This window comes from Trachypithecus francoisi, unplaced genomic scaffold (assembly GCF_009764315.1).
Source record: "Trachypithecus francoisi isolate TF-2019V2 unplaced genomic scaffold, Tfra_2.0 Lachesis_group12, whole genome shotgun sequence".
NCBI classification, from domain to species: domain Eukaryota; kingdom Metazoa; phylum Chordata; class Mammalia; order Primates; family Cercopithecidae; genus Trachypithecus; species Trachypithecus francoisi.
This window is the reverse complement of record NW_022681457.1, coordinates 50,841,177-50,866,145: the sequence shown is the minus strand read 5'-3', so window position 1 is coordinate 50,866,145 and position 24,969 is coordinate 50,841,177. Positions and strand designations below refer to the sequence as shown.

Genomic DNA, 24,969 nt, shown 5'->3' with positions numbered 1-24,969 from the left:
TAATATTGAAGCAGGCTGTTGTTGTTCTTCATTCATCAACATTTTGTTGCTTTAAAAAAAACCTTCCTATTCTCAGTATCTATACACAGTAAGCAGTCCATAAATATGTTTCAAATAAAAGATGCTACTGACCTTACAGGAGCAGAATACAAACTTTTCCCATTATTCCCAGTGAAGTGGACAATTTGCTCTGAATGTTCATAGTTTTCAGTCTTCCCTAGGACAAAAAGTACTTGCAAGAACGTTTACTCAGGTTAATTAGTCTTTGAGATTTTGAACACAGAAAAGTTAAAGTATATTTTAGTCATTAGGAAGTTTCTAAAAAGAAAGAATACTTAAAACCAAAGTTACAAATTTCAATCTATATAGACTTTAATTTGTGCATTTGTGATAATTTATGACTGCAAAACACTTGTTTTCTTAGAATGACATAGTGAAAGGCACATTTCATTTGAATGCATAGTGTACCATTCTAAAATATCCTAATTTCTTTACAAAGTGCTTGAGCAGTCACATACACATACAGTAATAGCAAAATATATTTACACTCTATAAAGCTTAAAATTTTAAATCTGACTAAAATATATATATTTTTTAAACTACAAAAAATTAGTGCTTTCTTCAGCTTAATTGTGTAAATAGACCCTGCCCTCTAATTTTTTTAGTGATTGACTTCAATTAAAAAAAAATTCTGTACACTGTGTAGTTACAAAATGCTATGTCAGTTTTTAATGCTAAAAGCCTATTTTAGACATTACTTTCTTTGCTATTTGAGAACCAAAAAAGTGAGCAGACTGTACCTCAAAAGTATTTAGTGTTTTATTTTAATGTTGTATTAACACTGTTTAAATTAAAGCCAGACAATTAAGCTAAGTTCCTCTACTGTCCTTTGCCAAGGAAGTTAACTGGCATTTAACAATAACTTTAAACCACATATTGTTCCCCCTTTTTATTAAGATTTTCTCCCAAAGGATCTTGGGTAATTAACAATTTGGAAGGTAATATAAATGATCTCTGGACAATTTTAATTGTTCTCAGAGTACAATGAAAAGATGCTAAAACATCCCAGCAAATATTTATAAATGTTTTTAGCTCAACTCTCCATAAATCAGTGTGCTTTTTTTCATGTTTCTCATAAGATTTACACCTGAACAATTTTTAAGAGATGAGCTCACTGTGATTAAATAGTTAATTCAGTATGGTTACTTAACAGAGCTTGCTATTCCTGAGGTATAATGACCCTAACATGCTAAGCACAGGATCAAAGATGCTATTACTAAACTAAGAAAAAACAATAAAGTCATAGATTAGGAGAAAAAAATATAAAATCAAACCAAACCAAAACAAACAAGAAACTACAGGCAAGTGGAAAGTCATGGTTTGCAAAAAGACAATCCTAGAAGAGTATAAAAAGCCACAGACGGATCCTTTGAAGAGTTGTATAAAATATTTGATCAAATTATTTTTGAGACTTTTGAGGTACAGCTTTAGTGTTATAATTAATTTTTTTATAAAATATAGACTGTTTTATCAAAAATATTTATACATTCTGTTACAATATATTGCTTTTGCCCTCAGTAACTGCCAATATAAAATCTGGATCCAGTGGCCTAAAATATACAAATGCACTTAATGTAAATGCTGGAGTTTGAGGTGTCTGCTTGGCCACTGTACAAAAGTGATGAAGTGGTAAAATTAAATAATAAGCCTACAACATAGAATACATTAAAACTTGCACATATACATGTTCACAGCATGTATACAATGATAATCTCTACGGTTTAACCAAGGTATAGTTCCCTTCTACAGCAGACACAAAACCAAGGTGAACTAGGTTGGCAGATGTAGAGTGAGTATCAAAAAAGGGGTAATCGGTTCACTGATTCTGGAAGATATGACTGAACATACTGAGCATCTAGACTTTGGGAATGCATACAGGTAACAATATCTTGGTTCAGCTGATTAAAAGTCCTCATTCTTAACATCTTAAGTAAATGCTGATCTTGTTTGTTTCAGCATTGTTTAATAAAAAAAAAATAGTTTGGCAAGCAGCTCCGCTGGAAAGCTATAAGCCTCTGTTACATGGTTGATAAAAGTAAGGCAATATAAAGTTTTCTCCTAATAAATATAGAACATTTATAAAATAAGACATGAATTCATTCTGTTTTTTTAAAAGATCAAGCCCCAAATTGTATACAAACTGCCACGTTTTTTGATATTACAGTAATGTCTTTAAAAAAGAGCATTTGTCTTATTCAAACAGAATCATACTTTGTGTGAACAGTAATAGCATTCCAAGCCCTTTTTTTCTTTTTGTAAAACATAGTTAAGTGATTAATTTTCCTTCCACTTAAGGCGGGCATATGGCAAAGCTAGGGACTATAAAAAAGTGGTTTCTTTTTTCTTTCTTTTTAAAAATAGACTATTGATCCAAAAGTATTTGTGATGGATTTTCATAGCCGATGTTCACTCAAACTCCATGAAACTGTTTCCAGTGCTCATATTTACGCTGAAGTACAATGAGAAGCCACTTTTCAAGAAGTATTAGAATGGTACTTTTAAACAAATCTTCACGTGTTTCAATTAAAAAAAAAAACATACTCAGAAGCTATTGGTGGCACAGAGAGCAAATGAAGGGTTGCTATTTTTAAGAGGTCTTCTTGTAAGTCAGTCAGCTTGATTTCGCAGTGTCTAGGAACTTAACACCAATCAGCAATGTAGTCAAAATCTCTGAACATTTCCTGCTCCTCTTCCGAAAGTATCCTAGGTTCTCGAGGTGGAGTCAGAATAGGTGCTTCTGAGGTAAATTCATCATCAAAATTACTAACATCTTCTCGTCCTCTTATGGTAGGTATAAACGGTGGCTTTACTTTTTTGTCCATCAGAGCGCTCCAATCAATTAGCTGGATCATAAAATACAAAATGACTACTTTAGTTTGTTACATCTAATCGCTCTAGTTTAATAAAAAATTTTAAATAGTCACACTTACCCGGAAAAATGGGTGCTTTTTTACATCCTCTGCATCTTTCTCGCTAGCCCCAAGGCGCCGCTCAGGATTTCTTCTTAACAGCTAGCAAAATGTAAAATAAAAAAGTTAAAATAAAATCAACAGAATAAAATTCACTGATAAGGATTATTATTTTTAAAAACTCAGATATATTTTGTCTGTTTTTGTCTAAGCCATGCAACATTTATGAACTGCAAAACAACTTCTAAAGTTCTACTGGGAAATTTTCTTTAATATAAAAAATTAAAGTAGTCTTAAAAAAATTCTTATCCTTAATTCTTACCCTTCTCATTATAGAAATGGCTTCTGTAGATAAGAACCTTGGATACCTTACTTCATCATTTACAATACTGTCAAAAACTTCCTCTTCATCATCACCAGGAAAGGGAGACTAGAAGAAATACCTTTAAGTAAGTTAAAGCAAGTTTTAAGGCAGTAAAATCTTATCACCTATTCAAAGTACAACCAAGATCCAGGCAGTGAAAAAGAAAAAAACAAACAACAAACCCATGCCTACCAAAACAACAACAACAAAAGAACTATAAGAAGTGACAATAGATATGTATCTATTACAGAGGGAATATACCATATACTCTTTCTGAAGTCTTTAAATTTTATAGAACATTACAAAAAACTTGTCTATCTCATATATGATATGGCTTTTCATTTCATTTCATTCCACTCCAGTCCATTTTATTTCATTCACCCAATCACCTATTTGGCCAGTTTTTAGAGTGTCTAACAGAAAGTAGGGAATATTTAGATAATAGAATCCTGAAGAACCTCAATCTTATGGAAAGACAGAAGAAAATGGATAAGGTTAATATGGTAATAAATGTTATAATAAAGGAAAGCAATCTGCAGAAATACATCAGATATAAATGTGCTTTGGATTTTAAAGTCAGTCAATTAATGGTGGTAAAACACAATTAGAGATTAGTAGGCATAATGACCGTACTAAGCAGCTGCCAACAAAATTAGACTGAAAGGAACCCAAAAAGCACACATTGACAGGCATTTTTAATGCTCTAAACACAAAAAGTTTTAGGGCATTTCAATAAGCACAGTATTAAAATCATTTTTCATAATGACCCTGAGACATAAAAAAGTAGTTACATTATATTCAGTATGACAATTTGATTCACAAAGAGATAAACTTTCAACTACGCTGAAAACATGTCTATCAGATGTGACTGCTTGCCTCAGAATTTCAGATGGCTTAAACATCACTCAGTCATTTTAAAAATCAGGACACGAATGTCTAAATATCATTTAATTCCTTAAAATCACTGAAATGAATCAGTATCTTTAACCTTATTTTCTCACTGGCTATTGAAATATAGGCTTACTTAGCCTCGTTAGATTTGATTTGGCTGCTTGCTTCCAATTAAGTTTTAAAGAATAATAAGCAGAAAGCAATATCCATGGAAAGTGAGCAATCTTTAAGGAATCTGTGAAAATAAATTCAGAATCCAGCTTCTGAAGGCTGAGCTTCTAATCTTGCTCATAGCTAAGAAAATTTCAAAGCTTTCAGTTACCAAAACCTTAGTTTGTTCATTCACTCACTCAAAATACATAAATCAAATATACTACATGGGACAATGTAGTATACTCAAAATACATAAATCAAATGTACTACATGAACAATCTAATTTCTTTTGGGGACTTAAACAGTAAGGCAGGAGAAAATTTTATTTTACTAGGATTCTCAATGGGAATTTCAATGGATAATGCAAAGAGAGCACTTTTGTCTTCTGCTTGAACAATTTTTACTTGAAAACTCACTCTCCAAGTCTGAATAGCAAAGAAGTATCTATACATTTGTTAAAATGTGTAGTATCTTTTTTTCTCAAATAGATTGTAAGCAAACAGGGCTAACAACAGAAAGCTAACAAATGTGTTTTAAGCACATTTAAAAGAAACCAACAGTCTGTTCAGATATCAACAGTGATAGTATCTAAAACCATGTCCAGCATTACATTCTATCTCTCTGTTATCTTCACTCCCATCTGCGACAGGAAAAAGGGGACTTGGGATATTTGTTTATTCCTGGAGTCTTTCCAGTAATCAAAACTAGTAGAAGTATACAAATTTGAACATGTATGATATATCCAGCAAGTTTACAATTATTTGTAATAATAGAGAAATCTGACATAAACTTTAGCCACACCTTACTTTCATCATAGTTAAAAAGGAGTTATCACTAGCATTTCATTAATGCTATAAAATTATGAAGTAGACGGATGAGTTTTAAGTTTAGTTCTTTTCCCAGCTACCCTCTTGTGGAGATAATAAAAAGAAATTGCAAGAAACAACTAAGAAATAGCCAGATCCACTGTCTTTTATCTTCTAGGTAATTAAGAGCTCAATCAATTAGCTCTCTTAAAAAATATGAAACAGGAGCTTCCTTGTTTTCTGTCAAACCCTCCAGTGGCTTTATAATGGGAGGGAGTAGATTCAGCTGGCGATTAATTCTACAGTATTTTGTAATAAACTCATATTTTGCACATGTCATCTCTAATATGGAGAGTAAATTTTAAGCAAGCACATAATTCAATCTCATAAACCTCATACTTACTTGAATATTACACTAAACAAAACAAAACAAAACAAAAACCCAAAATGTTACTTTTAAAATAAAGGAAGGGGGTGGGGAGGAGTTCAAGTATGACAGAGCTTACAGAAGATTAACTATTTTATGAGAACTTCTGGCACTCTCAGAGAGTAAAAGCCACTGTGGACTGGAGCTAAAATAAATCTTTCCAACCTAAACACTGCACAACAGCTTTTCTAAATAGAGGTGAAAAATTCAGATCTGGACCACTAGTCTTAAGAACAGAAACAAGGCTGGATGAATTGAAGATCCTATCCTGGAGCAGCAAAGCATAATGCTTTAGAGATATGTTCTGGAGCCAGAGTGACAAGGTTAAAATGTCCAGCTCCACCATATGAGAGCTATGTGACCTTTAAGCAAGTCATTAATCTCTTTGTGTCTCTATTTACACCTCTGAAAATGGGCATAAGATCAGTACGGAGCTTATCAAAGGCTGTTACAAAATTAAATGAATGAATATTTAAGGCACACAGAACAGTGCTTAGCTTAGGACATGATAAATTTTATTTTAATTAGCCATACTTCTCCTCCTTTCCCAAAGAATCCACTTCAAATTGACACACCAAAAGGGGCTATCCATCCGGAGAAACTAAAACCATTTGTTTGTTTGGGGTAAGTGCCAATAAATGACCAGCATAGAACTAAACTTTAGAAATTTCTGATACTAAATTTGATAATTCATTCATTTAGCCACTAACTTCTTCAAACTTGTAAGTATACAAGGGAGGTTGCTGGCATGGGGAAACTGCAGAATAATGAACCAATCCCTTAAAATAATTTTTCTTGCATCTCCAGTTCAAGTCCCTTCAAGTAATCTTTAATTACTTATTAAAAGATTTACTCTTTCCCAATTTCACCCCAATTCAACATTTCTAACAATTTATAACATAATATATTATTAGAGTCCTATTATTGCCTTATTTAACATAACTCACTGTTTCCTAATGGTAGTAATTTCTGTGTACAACTCAATTATCCTCAGAAATTTAACTTAATCGACAGAAAACAGAAGGAAAAAATGCTAATCTTTTCAACTCTACCATTTTTTAAAGTAACATTTCTTTCATTTTTTAAAATTATATTTTATTTAACAATCTAGGAAGTTCACAGCCAACAGCAGTTCTATTGCAACTTCAGGTGCAACTGGGAATTCAGGAATCTCAGTGGAGCTGTTAGTGTAGCGAACCCTGTACATAAAATACATGCATATTTTTGATAGCACATGTGAAGGTATCTCTCTAAAATTGACCTCATTGGTTTCATTCTCAGCAAACTGACCTGGGCCACTCAACATGGCTTTTATCATGCCTGATGTTAATGCACGTACTGTTTTTACAACAAATTCATGGCCATCGGATGATACCAATTTGACATACATGGCATCAGGGCCTTCACAGCCACCATAGCTTTTCTCCTCTCCATTCATTTTGTTCCTATGAAATTCTACTTTGCTTCCCCAGGAACTTCAGTCATTTCCTGGTGAAGCAAGGATGCAGTGTGTGTTGCTCACTTCCGTCTGGAGGAAGTCGAAGGTAACATTTATTTCTGACCAATCTATAGTGGGCTTTTCTTTACAGGTACAGAGTACATTCTTTTTATTAGTCTTTGTTATTCCATTCCCTATAAAATGACTATGTCTTAAAATCAGAAAACATAACCAAAGCACAACACTGAAATAGAAGGAACCATTTTCAAAGTACTGATAATGCATTCCGCAAACCATATAAAAATCTTTATTGAAGGTATTACAGAAAGATAGCTGACTACTAGTACACCATAAATATTTATAAAACTTAAATTCCACTCAAACTGAAGACAGTATTAGGTGGTTTTATAAATGACATGCTTTATTATTTCAATCATCCTTCCTCTTTTCTCTTACCTATTTCACACTGCTTACCTCACCAACAAGCATTTCATATATAAGTACGCCAAGGCCCCACCAATCTACAGCCCTTGTATAAGAAGTTTCTGTTAGTACTTCTGGGGCAAGAAATTCAGGAGTGCCACAAAATGTGCTTGTTCTATCTCCATATCCCATTCCTGGAAAAGATAAAATTTAAACATTTGTTAGCAAAGAAAACAAATCCAGTATATAAAAAAAATCAAAGCTATCTTTGGGAGGCAAAATTAAAGTTGCAAATTTGTGTATGGCAAAAAAATTCAGACATATTTAAGACATTTCAAGAAAACAATAAGGACTAGTATAGCAAAAACTGCAATAGCAACTATACTATCTAATTAATGGGTAAATACAAATAAGATATCCATGTTTCTTTTCAGTTACTTTTTCTTCTTGTCATTACAAGGGAGCTAAGAAATTACAACAAAATGAACTGATTGTGAAGTTCTATCATCTTTCCAATTCAATCTTAAATAAGTTTATTTACTTCACTATAAAAAAACATTATAAAAAAATAACAGTTTGGAAAATACCAAAAAGCAAACCCTTGGATAATCAGGAGCTGACCAAATGTGTCATATAATACAGAGAGATAGGGCCGTGAGTGGTAGCTCATGCTTGTAATCACAGCACTTTGGGAGGCTGAGGTGGGTGGATCACCTGAGGTCAGGAGTTCAAGACCAGCCTGGCCTACATGGTGAAACCCATCTCTACAAAACAAACAAACAAACAAACAAACAAACAAACACTGGCCGGGCATGGTGGCTCCCGCCTGTAATCTTAGCTACTTGGGAGGCTGAGGCAGGAGAACCGCTTGAACCTGGGAGGCGGAGGTTGCAGTGAGCCGAGATTGTGCCATTGCACTCCAGCCTGGGTGACAAGAGCAAAACTCTGTCTCAAAAAACAAAATATATATATCTATATTATATCTATATATATATATGGAGAAAGGAAGGGAGGGAGGGAGGAAGGGAAAGAAAAAAGAAAGGAAAAGGAAAGGGAAGGGAGGGTGAGTACAGGTTGAACAACCCTAATCCAAAAATCCAAAATCTAAAATGCTTCAAAATCTGAAACTTTTTGGGCACCAACATGATGCCATAGAGAATTCCACATGTACTTAACACAAGATTAGTTTCATGCACAAAATTATTAAAAATAATATGAATATTTATATTGTATAAATATAAATTTACCTAAGGCTATATATAAGGTATATATGAAACACACATAAATTTTGTGTTTAGACTTGGGTCTTAGCCTCAAGATATGTCATTATGTATATATGCAAATATTCCAAAATCCAAATAAATCTGAAATTCAAAACACTTCTCATTCTAAGCATTTTGGATAAGGGATACTCAGCCTGTATTAACATTTTAGCTAACTAGTTTTGAAATGTATGTTCCTCATAATTTATTAATATGTTAAATATATAGTCTACATATTGAAGATGCTGTCTCCATGTATTCCAAAGTGTTAAAAACTTGTCGTAAGTGTCATCTTTTTTTCTTTGAGATGGAGTCTCACTCCGTTGCCCAGGCTGGAGTGCAGTGGCGCGATCTCAGCTCACTGCAAGCTCCGCCTCCCGGGTTCACGCCATTCTCCTGCCTCAGCCTCCCGAGTAGCTGGGACTACAGGTGCCTGACACCACACCCGGCTAATTTTTTATATTTTCAGTTGAGATGGGGTTTCACCATATTAGCCAGGATGGTCTCGATATCCTGACCTCGTGACCCGCCTGCCTCGGCCTCCCAAAGTGCTGGGATTACAAGCGTTAAGAATTTTAAAGAAAAGCTCTCAATTCTAAATTAAGAATAATTAGGTATGCATATATAGAGACTACAAAATAGAAATGAATTTGTATGTCTATGAACCAAGACTTGAAGGGCACAATTAGATACATTAGCACACTGAAGTGGAGAAATTTTTTTTGGCAAAATTTCTTTAACACTATCATAATGATTTTTATTTTCTTCAATAAAATATTATTTTAAAAAACAGTGATATAGTATTAATATTTATATGAGTTCTGCACCAGCCTTTTAGTAACTTGGCCAAAACTAGGAAAAAGTTAATTAACAAAGAAATAGAACTCATGTTTCTTACAGACTGGTAAAGCTCCATGGAAGTGGTTAATATCAGGCTCTAGATTAATAAATACCTGGTTTAAGTTCCAGTTCTGTCATTTGTTAACTGTGAGAGGTTGGGAAAGTTGTTTAACATCAAAGCCTAGGTTTCTTCATCTGTATATGAGGGTTAATAATACCATCTACCAGTGTGGAATGATAAGACAAGGAAGACTCAGAAGGGTAAGGAGGTGGGAGCGGGGTGGATGATGAGAAATTACTTAAAGGGTACAGTGTATGTTATTTGGGTGATGAGTATCCTAAAAGCCCTGATTTCACCACTATGCAATTTACGCATGTAACAAAATTGCACTTGTACCCCATAAATTTATACAAATAAAAATAAAAAATAAAATATTTCCTTCAAAAAAACTATCTACCTTCATACGATTGTTATGAATTACAGGAGATATGCATATGAAGCATTTGGCAAAATTCTTGGCATATGGTAAGCACTCAAAAGTTGTTAGCTATATTATTATAATCTACTAAATATGTTTTTATGATAATGCATTAAGAAGTCTGGTTATTCAACACACATATTTTCTGTACCTTTTATGTTCTAGGCACCTGTGTCAAGTAGCGGGAACACAAAAATGAGAGTTAGACACGGTTCTTTAAGGGGTTTACAGGAGACTGGAGGAAAATGGATATTTATTGATAATTTTATAATAACAAGGGAAGAGCAAGATAATGTAGAATAGTGAAGAAGGGCTCCTAAAGCAGAGTTGGGAGTTAGGGTAGTAAAAGGGAATCTCTGGTAATTTGCCTGTAGAGGTTACACTTGAGTTGAATGAGAAGGATGTGCAGATCTTAGTCAGCAAATAGAGTTGGGATGGGTGACAGTGCTAGAGAGACACAGACTATAAGCAATTCATTGTTGCTGGAGCAAAAAGTACTAAACAGAGAGCAGCAAGAGATGAGGCCAGAGAGGAAGGAAGGCAGGCAGATGAGGAAGGGCACTCTATGTCACCTTATCCTAGACACTGAAGAGTTTTCAGCAGGTGTGTGCCATGGTCCGATCTGTATTTATATGGACTCCTTAAACAATTCAGCAATTACATGGCAGATTGATTTGGGATAGAAAAAGACTAGAAATAGGAACAATTAGGAGATTATTATACCTGTCTTGTCAAAACAAGATGATGGCTAGCAGGAGTTGATTGGAAATGATAGATTTCAGAAATATTCAGGAGGTTAAGTGGCAGTAGAATTTTTTGAATAACTACATATGGAAAGTAGAGAACAGGACAGAATGCAAGATAATTCCTTGCTTTCAGATTGAAGACTGAGGGGATTGTGGTACCAACAACCAGACTACCTGAGGAAAATAAGTGATTTTTGTTTGGGTAGTGTTTGAGGTGTCTCTTCACTGTTCAGGCAGAGCTGTCTAGTAGATAGTTGAATACATATCTTTGGAATCCATATGAAAGGAAATAATAGATTTAAGAGTCATTAGGATATAGCTGCTAGTCAAAAAACTGCAGTGAAGAGCAGCTGGCTAAGGAGAGATGCTGAGAAACAAAAGCATTTAGATCAACAGTGTCCAATAAAAAGAAGCCCAGTTAAAGAAAAAAACTGACTTGATTCAGCAATTATGTCAGTGGGTATGTGATGGGCATATATCTACAGAGTTCATTCATTTATTCGTCCAGCTACTTATTAATCAAACACTCACTGAATACTTAAGACGTACCATTCCCTGTGTTATGTACTATGGAAACAAAGCTAAATAGCAAACAGAAGCCAGCAGTGCAGAGGGAGATAGGCAATGTTAGTACTAGTAAACAGAAATAACTATGTCCTTTTTTTTTATAGTTGGAGAAGTAAGACTCAAAGAGATCAAAACTAAGTTTTCCAAAGACAAAGAGCAAATAGTGGCAAAGCCACGATTCAAACCTAAAACTCTTTGGTTCCTAAGCCCATGATCTTTTTCCTTTCTTATGTTACCTGATTCAAATTTCCCCAATTTACTTATTTACTTTTGAATATACAAAAAACATACTTGAGATACCTATCTCTATTTATTTTCTATTTTTAAATGTTTCCAGTTTTAAGAAGCTGGAAGTAAATTATCAGGCCTATGAAATTCACTGTGTACAGTCTCACCGGAATAAACGATTTTGGTGCTTAAGCAATACTTCCTTAAAGTAGTGACAAAATTATTAATCACGCAGAGAAGTTTACTATGATTTCTATACATCTAATCTTATTTGTATTCACAGAACAAATTCTTAATGTGATAATTAGGTTATATAAGCAATGTCTTCATTATATCTACAATGTCTTAATGAAGAATAAAGTTAAAAGTACAGTTTGTTTTCCATAGACAAACTTGAAAACTACTGATGCACAAAGAAACAGTAATTTATCAGAAAAGAAACTTAAAAACATTCGATTACCTTCTTTGCAAAGACCAAAATCAGCAATTTTCACAAAGCCCTCTGTATCTAGCAATAAGTTATCCAATTTCAAATCTCTGTTCAGGATTAAAAGATACAGCATAAAAAAAAAAAAAAAGAAATCAGTAGGTTATACAGTTAAAAAAATAATTTCAACTGGAACTGTACTTTCTCTTTATTAAAAATGGGATTTCCAAGTTATGATTTGAGATTTAAATACTATATCACGTTGTTTTCCTCCTTTTAGTAAGCCTATTGCTCTATATAAGGTAGCTTATGAGAAATTATTCTCCTGTTACATAAAAAAGGAAGAATGTATTTAATTTGTTATTTGTGATAATCTAACTTAATCCACTTTTTTTTTTTTCTTTTGAGACTGAGTCTCACTTTGTCACCCAGGCTGGAGTGCAATGGTATGGTCTTGGCTCATTGCAACCTCCGCCTCCCAGGTACAAGCGATTCTCCTACCTCAGCCTTCCAAGTAGCTGGGACTACAGGCATGTGCCACCACATCCGGCTACCTTTTGTATTTTTATTAGAGAGGGGGTTTCACTATATTGGCCAGGCTGGTCTTGAACTCCTGACCTTGTGATCCGCTGGCCTTGGCCTCCCCAAGTGCTGGGATTACAGGCATGAGACACCACACCCAGCCCTTTTTTTCTCTTTTTTTAAAGACAAGAGTCTCACTCTGTCACCCAGGCGGCTGGTGTGCATTGGCGTGATCTCTGCTCACTGCAACCTCCACTTTCCAGGTTCAAGCAATTCTTGTAGTAGAGATGGGTTTTCACCATGTTGGCCAGGCTGGTCTCGAACTCCTGACCTCAGGTGATCCACCTGCCTCAGCCTTCAAAAGTGCTGGGATTACAGGCGTGAGCCACTGCGCCTGGCCAACTCAATCTAGTTTTGAAGTTTGCTTATATACCATCCATAAGAAAGAATTGTAAAGCTAACAGTATTAATAAGGCATCAGAGGGCAGGTTTCATCTTCTGAAAGAATAAGAGAAAGCTATCCATCCATACTAATTGATTACAAATTAGGCAAATTGACAATATTTTATCCATTTTGTTCAATTTATTTTTTATTTTTGTGATACAAGGTACTCACTCTGTTGTCTAAGTGGGGTGCAGTAGCATAATCCTGGCTCACTGCAGCCTTGACCTCCCAGGCTCAAGCAATTTCCCCACCTCAGCCTCCTGAGTAGCCCAGATACAGGCAGATATCATCACTCCTGGCTGATTTTTAGATTTTTTTGTAGAGACAGAATACCACTATGTTGCCCGGGCTGGTCTCAAACTCCTAGACTGAAGCAGTCCTTCCACCTTGGCCTCCCCAAATGCTGGGGTTACACGTTTGAGCCACTGAGCCCAGGAAATATTTTATCCGTTAGGTAAAACAGAACTTTATCATGAAAACATCATTAGAACCTTACCCGACTGGGTGCGGCAGCTCACAACCGTAATCTTAGCACTTTGGGAGGCCGAGGCGGGTAGTCACCTGAGGTCAGGAGTTTCAAGACCAGCCTGGCCAACACGGTGAAACTCTGTCTATACTAAAAATACAAAAGTTAGCTGGGCATGGTGGTGGGCACCTGTAATTCCAGGTACTCAGGAGGCTGAGGAAGGAGAATTGCTTGAACCCGGGAGGCAGAGGTTGCCATGAGCCGAGATCGTGCATTGCTCTCCAGCCTGGGCGACAAGAATGAATGTCTCAAAAAAAAAAAAAAAAGAAAAAAAAAAAAAACAACTTAAATAATCCAGTGTTTATAGTCTTCTAATTCTGACTAGTCTTCTCATATCTGCTTGGTTTTGGGCAGTGAGTGCTAGTCAAAGTGTGGTTCACAGACTAGCTGCTGGGCCACGAATTACAGAGATCAGCTACATCACCAATACACTATTTAGTTCAGTTGACAAAAAGGCTTCGTAATGAGGGAAGCAGTGTGATGTTTTATACTCTAACACAAGCTACTTGTCTCATCATGGACATGTTTTTGGCAGTATTGGTCTATGGAGGTTTTTTGCAATGAGTCGTTTGAATGCTAAATATTCACTAGGATGAATATTGTTGAGAAATGCACTATCATAGACCAACTCATAATTTGACTATTTTAATTAGAAAATGTGCTATGGATTAGGAAACAAAAAGTTCATCATATAATCATAGTGCTAACCACATGTCTTTCAAAATTGGGGTATGACTTATCAGATGAAGGAGAAAACTAAGAAGCTAGTTAAACATAAAATGTTTAAGAAAAACAAAACACTATCTTTAATTCTAAATCACACCAAAGCAAGCATTAGAAAAAATTAAAAATTAACTTACCTATAAACAATTTTGTGTTCATGTAAATACTGCAACCCAAGAACTACACAAGCAGCATAAAATCTGTTTGAAGAATTAAATCAATAGGAGTTTAATACATTTTATTGCTCTTGAATCCCAGCTTATATGTTTATACTTCAAAGCAGACCTATCATTAATTTATTTCACAAATTTTTTTTTTAGTCCCCACTATGTATCACACATTGTGCTAGATATTAGGGGTAAAATTTAAAAATGAGAAAAGTACAGTTTTGACAATTAAAGCCATTAACACTGCCTAGTGGAGTCACTGAGAACCTCAGAGGGGACATTTGATCTGGTTTTGCAGGAGGAATTACAATATACCATAAGGACAAAGGACAGTGTGACAGGCAGAAGTTTTGTGGGGGAAAAATACTTACCTGAGAGAAAAAAGAAATAGAGGTGCAAAAGGCGTTAGCACGTTTGATAACAAGTAAGTCTGGTGTGGCTGAAGTAAAGGATGGGTGTATCTGGGGAAGAAGTAGGAGATTAGGCTGGAAAGATAACCTGGGTGAAGGACCTTGAATGTCATATTATGGATACTGAAATCTTTTCTCTTAGTGACAGAGAATCAAACCATTTTAATCAGAGGAGAATGATGGCATTTGTTTTCTGGTAGCAATTCGAAGGATGGAGAAGTAGGCAGAGATCCAGAGGAAAAAAGAACAGATAAGGCTTTTATCCTAGTTTAGATGAAAAGATCATGATAATATCTACTGTAGTGGCAACAGAGATACAGATTCACAAGAACTTAAAAATTAGCATGACAGAAGGTGGTATCCCATTACAGGATAAGGAAGTGGGAAGGGCTACAGGTAACTTGCAAGGTTTCCATCTTAGTAGAATGAATGAATAAAAGAAACATAGAGGTAGTCAAGGTTTTGTGACAAAACTAAGTTTGGCATTTGACAGGTTGCCTTTGTCTGTGGAGCAGGTGATGATATGTAAAAGCTGGGTATATGGGTTTGGACCTCAGAAACCCTGGGCCGAGAGAGAATACTAATTCTTGAGGCAGAGGACCATGTTTGTCTTTTTCAGTTTTTATCCTAAGTTCATAGCATAATGCCTGATATACATGATAGGCTTATTGAACAAGGAGGAAATAAATGAATAGATTTAAAAATGCAAATGTCTTCAGTGTAGAATAGCCTATAAACAGACACTTAGGATAATTAGTTTTTAATTATAAAAGTAATAACATGAATATTTTCTCTATAAAACATATAATACACTTCTCTCCAAAGTACAGTATTTCACCCATCTATCTCCATCTCACCTCATTCCACTGCCGTTCATACAGATAATAATTCTTGTTACTAACATTATTCCAAACTTTCAGAATACATTTACATTCACATGTAGATAATACAGCTATGTTTTATATTTACCTATTTTTATTAAAAATGGGTAAGTTTTATTTATTTATTTAATTTTGTTTCTTGAGATGGAGTTTTGCTCTTGTTGCCCAGGCCAGAGTGCAATGGTGCGATCTCAGTTCACCGCAACCTCCGCCTCCCAAGTTCAAGCGACTCTCTTGCCTCAGCCTCCCGAGTACCTGGGAATATAGGCATGTGCCAGCATGCCTGGTTAATTTTGTATTTTTAGTAGAGACGGGGCTTCTCCATGTGGTCAGGCTGGTCTCGAACTTCTGACCTCAGGTGATCTGCCCACCTCGGCCTCCCAAAGTGCTGTGATTACAGGAGTGAGCCACTGTGCCTGGCATTTTTATTTTTTTCTATTTATATATATATATATATATATTTTTTTTGGTTTCTGAAAAGATTTATTTACTTTTAAATTATACTTTAAGTTCTGGGATACATGTGCAGAACGTGCAGGTTTGTTACATAGGTATACACGTGCCATGGTGGTTTGCTGCACCCATCAACCTGTCATCTGCATTAGGAATTTCTCCTGGCCGGGCGCGGTGGCTCAAGCCTGTAATCCCAGCACTTTGGGAGGCCGAGACGGGCGGATCACGAGGTCAGGAGATCGAGACCATCCTGGCTAACACAGTGAAACCCCGTCTCTACTAAAAAATACAAAAAACAGCCGGGCGAGGTGGCGGGCGCCTGTAGTCCCAGCTACTCCAGAGGCTGAGGCAGGAGAATGGCGTAAACCCGGGAGGCGGAGCTTGCAGTGAGCTGAGATCTGGCCACTGCACTCCAGCCCGGGCTAGAGCGAGACTCTGTCTCAAAAAAAAAAAAAAAAAAAGGAATTTCTCCTAATGCTATCCCTTCCCTATCCCCCGAACTCTGATAGGCCCCGGTGTGTAATGTCCCCCTCCCTGTGTCCATGTGTTCTCATTGTTCAACTCCCACTTATGAGTGAGAACATGTGGTGTTTGGTTTTCTGTGTTAGTTTGCTGAGAATGATGGTTTCCAGCTTCATCCATGTCCTGAAAAGGATATGAACTCATCGTTTTTTATCGCTGCATAGTATTTCATGGTATATATGTGACACATTTTCTTTATGCAGTGTATCATTGATGGGCCTTTGGGTTGGTTCCAAGTCCTTGCTATTGTGAACAGTGTTCCAATAAACATACATGTGCATGTGTCTTTACAGAATTATTTATAATTCTTTGGGTATATACCAAGTAATGGGATGGCTGGGTCAAATGGTATTTTTAGTTCCAGATTCTTGAGGAATTACCACACTGTATTCCACAATGGTTGAACTAATTTACGCTCCCACCAACAGTGTAAGTGTTCCTATTTCTCCACATCCTCTTCAGCATCTGTTGTTTCCTGACTTTTTAATGATTGCCATTCTAACTGGTGTGAGATGGCATCTCATTGTGGTTTTGATTTGCATTTCTCTAATGACCAGTGATGATGAGCTTTTTTTCATGTTTTTTGGATAAATGTCTTGAGAAGTGTCTGTTCATATCTTTCGCCTGCTTTTTGATGGGGTTGTTTTTTCTCTTGTAAATTTGTTTAAGTTCCTTGCAGATTCTGGAATTAGCCCTTTGTCAGATGGATAGATTGCAATTTTTTTTCCCCATTCTGTAGGCTGCCTGTTCACTCTGATGACAGTTTCTTTTGCTGTGCAGAAGCTCTTTAGTTTAATCAGATCACATTTGTCAATTTTGGCTGTTGCCAATGCTTTTGGTGTTTTAGTCATGAAGTCTTTGCCCGTGCCTATGTTCTGAATGGTACTGCCTAGGTTTTCTTCTAGGGCTTTTATGGTTTTGAGTCTTATGTTTAAGTCTTTAATCCATCTTCGGTTAACTTTTGTATAAGGTGTAAGGAAGGGGTCCAGTTTCAGTTCCCCACATATGGCTACATATGGCCACATATGGCTAGTTTTTCCAACACCATTTATTAAATAGGGAATCCTTTCCCTGTTACTTGTTTTTGTTAGGTTTCTCAAAGATAGATGGTTGTAGATGTGTGGCATTATTTCTGAGGCCTCGGTTTTGTTCCATTGGTCTATATATCTGTTTTGGTACCAGTACCATGGTATTTTGGTTACTGCAGTCTTGTAGTACAGTTTTGAAGTCAGGTAGCGTGATGCCTCCAACTTGGCTCTTTTTTGCTTAGCATTGTCTTGGCTATACGGGCTCTTTTTTGGTTCCATATGAAATTTAAAGTAGTTTTTTTTTTCCTTTTTTTTGAGATGGAGTCTCACTCTGTCGCCCAGGCTGGAGTGCAGTGGTGCGATCTTTGCTCACTGCAACCTCCACCTCCTGGGTTACAGCAATTCTCCTGACTCAGACTCCCGAATAGCTGGGATTACAGGCGTGTACCACCACCCCTAATTTTTGTATTTTTAGTAGAGACGGAGTTTCACCATGTTGGTCAGGCTACTCGCAAACTCCTGACCTCAACTGATCCATCCGCCTCAACCTCCCAAAGTACTGGGATTACAGGCGTGAGCCACCACACCCAGCCTAAAGTAGTTTTTTCTAATTCTGGGAAGAAAGTCAATGGTAGGTTAATGGGGATTGAATCTATAAATTACTTTGGGCAGTGTGGCCATTTTCACGATATTGATTCTTCCTATCCATGAGCATGGAATGTTTTTCCATTTGTTTGTGTCCTCTCTTATTTCCTTGGGCAGTGGTTTGTAGTTCTCCTTGAAGAGGTCCTTCACATGCCTTGTAAGTTGTATTCCTATGTATTTTATTCTCTTTGTAGCAACTGTGAATGGGAGTTTATTCATGATTCAGCTCTCTATTATTGGTGTTTAGGGATGCTTGTGATTTTTGCACATTGATTTTGTATCCTGAGACTTTGCTGAAGTTGCTTATCAGCTTAAGGAGATTTTGGGCTGAGACAATGGGGTTTTCTAAATATACAATCATGTCATCTCCAAACAGAGACAATGTGACTTCCTTTCTTCCTATTTTAATAAACTTTCTTTCTTTCTCTTGCCTGACTGCTCTGGCCAGAACTTCCAATACTATGTTGAATAGGAGTGGTGAGAGAGGGCATCCTTGTCTTCTGCCAGTTTTCAAAGGGAATGTTTCCAGCTTTTACCTAATTCAGTATGACACTGGCTGTGGGTCTGTCATAAATAGCTCTTATTATTTTGAGATACGTCCCATCAACCCCTAGTTTATTGAGTTTTTAACATGAAGGGTTGTTGAATTTTATCTAAGGCCTTTTCTCTTCTGTTTTTTTTTTTGAGATGGAGTCTCGCTTTGTTGCCTAGGCTGGAGTGCAGTGGCGGATCTCGGCTCATTGCAACCTCCGCCTCCGTGGTTCAAGCGATTCTCCTGCCTCCCAAGCAGCTGACACTGCAGGCGTGCGCCACTACACCCAGCTAATTTTTTTGTGTTTTTAGTAGAGACGGGATTTCGCCATGTTAGTCAGGCTGGTCTCGATATCCCAACCTGGTGATCTGCCCGCCTCGGCCTCCTGAAGTGCTGGGATTACAGGCGTGAGCCACTGCACCCGGCCTTTTTTTTTTTTTTTTTTTTTTTGAGACAGTCTTGTTTTATCACCAGGCTGGAGTGCAGTGGCGAGATCTCTGCTCACTGCCACCCCCTGCCTATCGAAGGCCTTTTTTTACATCTATTGAGATAATCATGTGGTTTTTGTCATTGGTTCTGTTTATGTGACGGATTACGTTTATTGATTTGCATGTGCTGAACCAGCCTTGCATCCCAGGGAGGAAGCTGACGTGATCCTGGTGGGTAAGCTTTTTGATGTGCTGCTGGATTTGGTTTGCCAGTATTTTATTGAGGATTTTTGCATCAATGTTCATCAGGGATATTGGCCTGAAATTTTGTTGTTGTTGTTGTTGTGTCTCTGCCAGGTTTTGGTATCAGGATGATGCTGGCCTCATAAAGTGAGTTCGGGATGATTCCCTCTTTTTCTATTGTTTGGAATAGTTTCAGAAGGAATGGTACCAGTTCCTCTTTGTACCTGTGGTAGAATCTGGCTGTGAATCCATCTGGTCCTGGGCTTTTTTTGTTGGTAGGCTATTAATTACTGCCTCAATTTCAGAAAAATATGGAATGCCTCATGAATTTGCATGTCATCCTTATGCAGGGGCCATGCTAATCTTCTCTATATCGTTCCAATTTTAGTATATGAGCTGCTGAAGAGAGCACGGGTCTATAATTTTTAAACGTGGGGCTGGGTGGGGGAGGGGTGTGGTGGTCAGGGTCCACCAGGCAGTTTCATCAGGGCTTAGACTCCCCAACACAGAAATAAAAAACAAAAACAAAAATAAAATGCAACTACTTAGAAATACTTACTTGATTGTATATTAAAAATTATATAACTTACCAGAAGTTTAAAGGATCTACTGAAGTTTATTAAAATAAATGTGAGTTTAAAATTGCTTAAGATGGCCAGGCATGGTGGCTCACGCCTGTAATCCCAGCACTTTGGAAGGCTGAGGCAGGCAGATCACCTGAGGTCAGGAGTATGAGATCAGCCTGGCCAACACAGTGAAACCCCGTCTCTACTAAAAATACAAAAATTAGACGGGCGTAGTGGCACACGCCTGTAGTCCCAGCTATTTGGGAGGCTGAGGCAGGATAATCTCTTGAACATGGGTGGCAGAGGTTGCAGTGAGCCAAGATCGTGCCACTGCACTCCAGCCTGGGCGACAGAGCAAGACCGCCTCAAAAAAAAAAAAATTGCTTAAGATCGTTAAACATAATTTTCTTAGCAAACTTATTTTAGTGACAAAACAATACTGTAACAATTATAAAAATACATTGATTTCTCTTTTTTTTTTTTTTTTTTTAAATTTGGGGGGTCTCACTCTGTCGCCCAGGATGGAGTGCAGTGATGTGACCTTGGCTCACTGCAACCTCTGCCTCTGGGGTTCAAGTGAGTCTTCTGCCTCAGTTTCCCGCAATAGCTGGGATTATAGGCGCCTGCCACCATGCCCAGCTAATTTTTGTATTTTTAGTATAGACAGAGTTTCACCATGTTGGCCAGGCTGGTCTAGAGCTCCTGAGCTTAAGTGATTTGCTAAGTGATCTGCCTGCCTCTGCCTCCCAAAGTGCTGGGATTACAGGCGTGAGCCATGGCTCCCCACTGATTTCTTTCTTTGTAAACAGACTGCCTTGATTAATTGGGTATACTATGTAAAATACGTATTTTATTGAATGCTCCTGTTTGTCAGGTATTGTGTCAGTTATTTTCATTTATTAGCTTACTTAATCTTCAATCAAGCCTTAAGATAAATATTTTACAGAAGCAGATAATGAAGCTCAGAAAATGTAATTTGTCTAAAGTTAGACTACAAAACAACAAAGCTAGAAATCAAGCTATTTTGATTCTATGGTTTCAATCAATAAAAATTCACTGATTGCCTAATATGTTCCAGGTATTCTTTTAGGTGTTTCACTAATAAACAGGACAGATATGGTCCTTGCTCCTCTCTTTTAAGTGAAATAAGACCGACAATAAAAATTTTAAAAATAAATCAGATTATTTCATGTAGAAATAAAATGATATGAAAAAGATAATACAGAAAAATAGAGTGAATTGAATTGGTTAGTGATGTGATATTTTAGCTAGGGTACTCAGAAAATTACCTTTAAAGAAATGACCTTTGATCTGAGAAATGAATGATAAAGGGAGGTACTTCAGATTTGGAGTTCTGTAACGTAGCATTGTATTCTTGTATTTTCACTGGATTTTATGGTTTTATTTGTATATAATTTACATTCTCAGCAAAAATAACAGCTTCTTAAGGCAAACTACATTTATATATTATTTTAAAAACAAAAACAAGCATAAAAAATAAAAGCAAACAAATTCCCATGGCAGCATGGGCTAGGCTTAATCGTAATGCTCTGCCTTATTGAGGGAATGAATTATTTGAAGCCTTCTACTACTTTCTGGCTTTTGCCTCCTTTTAAAATGCTTCAGTACCCATTTGAATTAACCCCCGTTTCCCTCATCTGAAACTTCAAGGTTATGACAGAATTACAATTATCTGCTTTAAATACCTCTAATGGTTATGACAAGAATCAAGTGGAGGAATCAAAGTGAAAGTACAACACGGCTGTCAGTTGCTATTTCATCAGATTATAGACGTGGGATGAAAACTAGAGAGTAAATACAATAGAGATTTACTACTAGATTTATGCTTCCTATGATTTGGGATATATTCTACAGGTGGAGTTGACTGGACTTGCTAATAGTTTGAGTGTTGAAGTTAAGGGAAAAAGAGCATCAAGAATCACTTCTTGTGTTCTGGCTTGAATCTGGTTAATAAAATAAAAGATTAAGAGTAGCAGGCCTGGAGTATAGTAGATGAGGTAGATAGAAAAATGGAAAATATCAGTTCAGTTTAAGTTGTTAAATAAGACACTTAGCCACGCAAATGGAAAACTAGCTGACCACTGAATATTATTAGAGTTGGAAGTTTAGGTAAGAGGATGGGGCTGGAAACACAAATTTGGTAAACACCAGCATGCAGGGTGTAGGTATTAATAGCACTTTCCTAGGTTCAAATCTTAGCTCCACCATTTAACAGCTATAAAATTAAGATACTAACAGGGAAAATATACATACATGTATATATAATTTCAAGTGTTTACTATTATTCTTACGTATTTGAATAAGCCAAACCTTGACTTCAAAAACTACAAAAAGAGTTTACAATGAAAAGTCTGCACTTTATCCCTTTGTCTGGAGGCAACACACATAACCAGTTTCTTTTATATTTGTTCAGAGATATTTTAAGCACAAGGATGCAAATACTTGATATTCTTTTAAATTATTCTTTAGAAAGGCAAATACAAATATTTTATGTAAATATATGATACAGACTCTTCTGTACTTTCTTTTCAAAAACTTAACAGTGCATTTTGAGTATAATCTGTCTTTAAAGCTGTAATTCTGGATGGCATTCTCTAGTGAGAAAATCTAGTAGCACAAAAAGAAATTTTACTAAATTGAATCTACATTGTTTATCTAAAGAATTAATTGTGGTTTAGGATAATCCATGACGTTTTCAACACAGACAACAGAATACATACAAAAAGTATATGGTAAAAAAGTAAGTAAGGAGTTCTAATATTTCTTGCAGAGATCTATTTTCTGTTAGGAAAAAAATCTAAAATTCAAAGAATCTCTTTTCCTTCCCACATGAAATCAGTCATGGAAAAACTCAGACAAATGTCTAAAGCATACTCACACAGCTCTTGGTTCTGAAAAGACATCAGTATGAATGTGCATCATTAGGTCCCCACCGGCAGCATATTCCATTACAAAGCAAACATGCTCTTTGGTTTGGAAACATGCAAAAAGGTTCACCAAAAAGGGATGCCTTACACTATTCACAGTTTCAAAAATTCTTTTTTCACACATCAAGCTGTAAAAGAAAATATTTAAAAATAAGCAGATAAAAAATAATTCTAGTTGGAAATAACATTCTTTATAAATTACTAAACTTAAAAATAAGCAAAATTTTAGCTATAACTTAAAAATCCTAACATGTGTCTTAGTTTTGCTATATGTGCTATGAAAATTGATCTACCTAAAATACATAACTTTAGTTGAAATATATTAATAGAAACTTTAAAAGATTATAGCGTTCACATTGATAGTCTATAGCACATATATGGTTAGTGGTTATAGTTAATTTTTTAAAAGGCTTAATTAAGGGTGAATTATGAAAATTATTCAGGAATTGGTCAGAGAATTTAGCAATTTAAAGCATACTATGAAAAATTTAAAGTTTGTGGTGAAGGTAATTTCAAGGACAGTATCTATAATTCACAAGCTATAGTATTCAATTTTTTTATCATATAAAATTGATATGAAGTTGAGAGGTACAGATATGCTGCATAAAATTTTAATTTAAAAGACTAGAAAATAAAGACAATACATGACAAAGTGTCTAAATGTTACTACAAATTAAGGCACTATTATAATAAACTCATAGAAGATTAATTAGTTAATAGTTTTTATTTTTGTCATCATTTAAATTTACTACAAAATAATGTACTTAAAAATTGCCTTGGACAAGATCTGTAAGACGTATTCTAATACATCTGCTTTATTAAGCCAATCTGAATTTTGGCTAAATGTAGATAAAATAATCAGATGAAATAAGACAAAACTAAGATGTTTTGGGCTTAAGTAGATGACAAGTACGTTCTCTTCATTATCTATAGTTGTGTGTTTTTTTGAGACAGGATCTTGCTCTGTCTTTCAGGAGCTGGAGTGCAGTGACATAATCATGGCTCACTGTAACCTTGAACTCCTGGGCTCAAGTGAACTTCCTGCCTCAGCTTCCTGAGTAGCTGGTACTACAGGCACATACTACCATGCCTGGCTTTTATTTTTTGATAGGGACAGGGTCTCACTATGTTGCCCAGGCTTGTCTTGAACTTCCGGTCTCAAGCAATCCTCCTGCCTTGGCCTCCCAAAGTACTGAGATTACAGGTATGAACCACCATGCCAGGCCCTGTCCCTAGTTTTTATTTATGGGTGACTCGCTAATTCATTATGGGTGAACTTATGAATGAAACAACTGTTCTCAACTGAACAGGTGTTAGAACTGGGTGGAACATATAAATGGTATAAAACATTTGAGACTCACTGGCTGGACTACCCCTTGAAATTATTTTAATGTGATTCACAGGAATTATTTGAATTACAATAATGATGATACATCTGCATAGATGTCTTTGAACAATGAGATAAAGGAGCAAGGCTCTTTATAGATCCAAATTGACACAATAATTTTAATTTTATGCATTTTATAGCACACAAAAAAGCTATTGCATACGAATCTTCAACTTGTCTCACATTATCTAATTTGTGTATTGTCCCTAAAAGTCCATGCAACAGTCCAACTTTATGTAAAACTTTAAACCTTATTCATCCTGTTCAGAATATTTCCCTCTAAATTGTCATCACTCTTCTCTCCTTATTCCCAACTAACTTGTCTACCAAAACCCAGCAAAAATCCAACCTCTTTTATAAGACTCTACCTAAATCTTGCTCTAAATATTTCTAATAATGATGACAAGAATCAAATAAAGGTGTCAAAGTGAAAAGTGCAACACAAATGTCAGTTGCTGTTTCATCAGATTATAGATGTGGAATAAAAATTTAAGAGTAAATACAACAGAGATTTACTATTGGT

General features: G+C 36.0%; 2 protein-coding genes and 1 non-coding gene across 10 annotated transcripts in view; all 3 read right to left on the bottom strand.

The window, feature by feature from the left end:
* Positions 1-230: 230 nt before the first annotated feature.
* Positions 231-24,969, bottom strand: part of PKN2 (protein kinase N2) — a 162,154-nt gene continuing 137,415 nt past the window's right edge. For all 8 annotated transcript variants that reach the window (XM_033225494.1, XM_033225493.1, XM_033225491.1 and 5 more), the window contains 7 exons: positions 23,011-23,187; positions 14,374-14,436; positions 12,054-12,130; positions 7,523-7,665; positions 3,292-3,399; positions 2,991-3,071; positions 231-2,903 (listed from right to left, as the gene is read on the bottom strand). In XM_033225494.1, the coding sequence (XP_033081385.1) occupies positions 2,700-2,903; positions 2,991-3,071; positions 3,292-3,399; positions 7,523-7,665; positions 12,054-12,130; positions 14,374-14,436; positions 23,011-23,187 (853 nt within the window). In that variant the 3' untranslated portion in view covers positions 231-2,699. The remainder of the gene's footprint in view (positions 2,904-2,990; positions 3,072-3,291; positions 3,400-7,522; positions 7,666-12,053; positions 12,131-14,373; positions 14,437-23,010; positions 23,188-24,969) is intronic.
* On the bottom strand, positions 4,014-7,516 carry LOC117092213 (elongin-C-like). The gene has a single exon (XM_033225501.1). It carries the CDS (start codon positions 7,046-7,048, stop codon positions 6,710-6,712), a length of 339 nt encoding a protein of 112 aa, XP_033081392.1. The 5' UTR covers positions 7,049-7,516; the 3' UTR covers positions 4,014-6,709.
* LOC117094138 lies at positions 19,851-19,957 on the bottom strand. Its single transcript, XR_004441446.1, has one exon. It is a non-coding gene; the product is annotated as a U6 spliceosomal RNA (small nuclear RNA).

Coding starts and splice junctions, on each gene's coding strand:
- LOC117092213 (XM_033225501.1), bottom strand. CDS start 7,048: ATGAATGGAGAGGAGAAAAGCTATGGTGGCTGTGAAGGCCCTGATGCC.